The sequence below is a fragment of the Octopus sinensis genome, linkage group LG5 (genome assembly GCF_006345805.1).
Source record: "Octopus sinensis linkage group LG5, ASM634580v1, whole genome shotgun sequence".
NCBI lineage: Eukaryota > Metazoa > Mollusca > Cephalopoda > Octopoda > Octopodidae > Octopus > Octopus sinensis.
Genome location: NC_043001.1, coordinates 47164802 through 47168141, shown reverse-complemented (window position 1 = coordinate 47168141; position 3340 = coordinate 47164802). Strand labels below are relative to the sequence as shown.

The window sequence follows — 3340 nt, the reverse complement described above, 5'->3', positions numbered from 1 at the left end:
CTTACTTTGTGTTTGTTTTATTTACTTTGTTTTAAAAAATTATTTACCTTGTGTTTTTGTGTTTTATTTACTTTGCTAGGTAGTCGTTGTAGGATCGACTAGTCACGACTAGCTAGCGCGGATGCGTGAGTGCGCGCACCCGGGACCGCTCTTCTTAAATAGTACCTTGAAATGCTAGTTGCTGATAAACAAAAATCCTGCACAGGACAATGTCGCCCTGGACACAGAAAAACGAAGCTGTAGGCAGTCGAACGCCTATTCAATCAAGACCGACTTATCGTTAAACATACCAACACTGTAGACTTCACATGGCTTCTACTACACTAATGTCTTGGACCTGTCCTGCCTACACTCTGTATATAATATTTATACCCTAGGGTCCGCTGTCAGCCGTCAACCGCAATCTCAACGGTCTCAGAAAGGCCTGCGAAGGCCATTGACTGAGAAAGGTCTTTCCAAGTTCTGTTAATGTACCATTCACTAAAATACAAATTAACTAAAAATAACTCATCTAAAAGTTATTCATTTTTCAAAACCAGACAGCCGTTTCCTTTATCACCGAGTTGCCATAGTGATATTCTAAACTGCTTGTTGTAGTTGTCGACTGTAACTGACTTTCGAATCCACTTTTATGTAGGAGAGAGTGAAAGAAACAAGATAGATTTACAACCCAATTCTGCCCTGGTTGAGCTGGCCTCTGATCAACAAGCATTCCAGCAGTGACATTATATAGCTTTACTTTTTTCAGTGTATTAGAACAACCCTTTGTATGTTTTTTAAGCGGTAGAATGTGATTTGTCTGCTATTTCTAGCAGATCGAGCGACAACGCGAATGAGAGCCTCTCTTGTTGGTACGTCAACTCCTGTCGTTTATAGCTTGTAAACAGCAAGTATTATGTCAGTGTGTTATTTTTACAATCATTTAATAAAAACAATACCAACTACTGAATTTTTTAAATAAATTATTCATTACTAAACATGAACTGTACTTTTAAAAAGCTCTGATTTCAGTTTACAAACAAAATAATTTTAAAAACTTCCTGAATTCTCACTGAAGAAAAAGAGCCTAAGAATTGATGTTTATCACTAGCGCTGAAATATATATTTCAGTTGACAATGACGAGAGACCTGTCAAATTTCATCTTTACGAACGAAAATAAGGAAGCCCTTTTCACCCCTCAGCAGAAAGACCCTTTGAGTTTGATAACAAAGAGAAATAATTTGGAGCTTCGAGTAATTTCCAAGCAAGAAGATTAATAACTTGGTAAGCTTCAGAGCTGTCAAATTTGTACATTTTAAAAGTGGGAAGGAATTTATTAAAATGCAAGAACACTTAAGCATTAACGCAAAACACTTGAACATTCATATTATGTTATTCGAGTTTTCACTTCCTTTGCCACAAAAGGCGTATAAATGTAAACAAAAAACAAAAAAAGAGCCAAGTTTTCTAGTTTTTTTTGTTTTTTTTTGCGTAAGTTAACTTGAAGAGACTATTAAAATTTCGAAATGAAAATAGGATATGTCTATATGCTATAGGCCAGACCTGTAATGATAAAAAGTCGATTTAACGTGTGGTGGTTAAAAGTAAATAATAAAAACATGCATTTTAATAAAACCCAAGTTTTGATTCCATAGCCTAAAACAAGTACCAAGTTATCTTTTTTCTCAGACTCAAAAGACTTTCTCACAAAAAAACGTTTTCTTTAAATAAATTATAGTGTGGAGAAATTCAATATTAAAATTTTGTATCATACACTTCATATGTGAAATAGTTGTTTAGGCCTGGTAACCGAAACTTCCAGCATAAAATATGTATTGTCAAACGGATAAAGAAAACACAAGACATTAATTGAAAATATCCAGAAAAAAATTTATATCGTAATTTAATACAGAACAATTCTTATAAGGAGTATAATAATGACAGGAAAATGTCCTTCTAATGGGCCATTGTAAAATAAATGTTTGTAACGAAGTAGCTCACCTATGTGAAATTGTCCATTTTCAGGATCAGTTTTTTTTTTTCCTTTATAAAGTTCGATGATTCAGATTCTTCTAAAGTGAGATGAGAAAATTTAAAGATCATTTGTTTTAGTTTTTTTTTGTTTTTTTTTTTTTAACATTTCTGAATGGGAATAAGTCTTTCGGACGGAGCTTCAATTGCTTCTGGTGCAGGTGCTTCAATATGAAGGACCCCGTCCTTGGTGAGAATCGATGATAACTTCAGAGGGTCCACAGATTTTGGAAGAGTGTAATGCCGACTAAACTCCCTGTATACTTGTTTCTGTGGGGTTTTTTCTTCGTGCTTGGCTTGTATATGTAAAGTGTTGTCGGTGGTCTTGACGCAAATTTCATCGGGTTTAAAGTTACTAACATCGAAGCGCAACGCCAGTTTTTTGTTACCTTCACTGTCTTTGACAATAGGGTTTTCAACTTGGAGCATGTTTGTTTTACCGAAATCTTCAATACTCAACGGTTCCAGTTTAAACAAATCTTTACGAATTCTATCTAATTCTAGATCGAATCTTTTAAATTCATCTTCCATATTCTTATGGATTTCCGAAAATAAGCTCCTTTGTCTGTCAAAGAACCCCCAGGGCATTGTGCTCAACGGAATCATTAAATCGCGAGACATGGTTAAATGTTAGTTGCGTACAACTGCTTCTGATATGTAAACAGAACAACTGCAGACACCGTGTTTGATAGTCAGAGAGGCGAGGGCTGGCTTTTATAGTTGCAAGCAAGCGTTAGTGGAAGGTGGGAGAAGATAGTAGAATGTACAAGAAAGAGTAAGAGTGTCAGTGTGTGCGTATCAGTATGAGTGAAAGGTCGTGTGTATACGTGATTTGAAAGGATGAATTTATGAATGTGTGAGTATGAGTGAGAGTCTAAGTGTGAGTGTCTAAGTGTGAGTGTGCGCGAGATAATCCACACGCTTCTAGCAGGCGAAGGAAATTTCTCGACTTCTCTATAGGCTGACGTCACCGCATTAGTTTTATTAATCTTATATTTTGATATCGATAACTTTCTTCACAACATGCCCTGTAGAAATGTTTTCTTAGAAGCATTTGAGTTCTAGACTATTTTCTACAAAGTGTTAAAATTTTTAAAGAGCATTCGAGAATTTTCTTTTTTAAAAAAGTTAATCATTTATGACATCACAAAAATTACTCCGTCCACTTTTACTTTTTTCTGTTTATCTATACACTGCTACCTAATATCGATTATTATTGTTGTTGCTCCAGTTCATTGATCTTTGACCAGAGGCATTGCACCTTTGACCAGCCATGTACCCTGAATTATATCACCATTCCTATCTTTATGACACTAGGGTATGATTTAA

At 35.2% G+C, this 3340-nt stretch overlaps 1 protein-coding gene across 1 annotated transcript; it reads right to left on the bottom strand.

Annotated features, from left to right (window-relative positions):
* Positions 1-1849: 1849 nt before the first annotated feature.
* Positions 1850-2782, bottom strand: LOC115212322 (heat shock protein beta-1). Its single transcript, XM_029781185.2, has one exon. It carries the CDS (start codon positions 2630-2632, stop codon positions 2114-2116), a length of 519 nt encoding a protein of 172 aa, XP_029637045.1. The 5' UTR covers positions 2633-2782; the 3' UTR covers positions 1850-2113.
* Between the last annotated feature and the right edge of the window lie 558 nt (positions 2783-3340).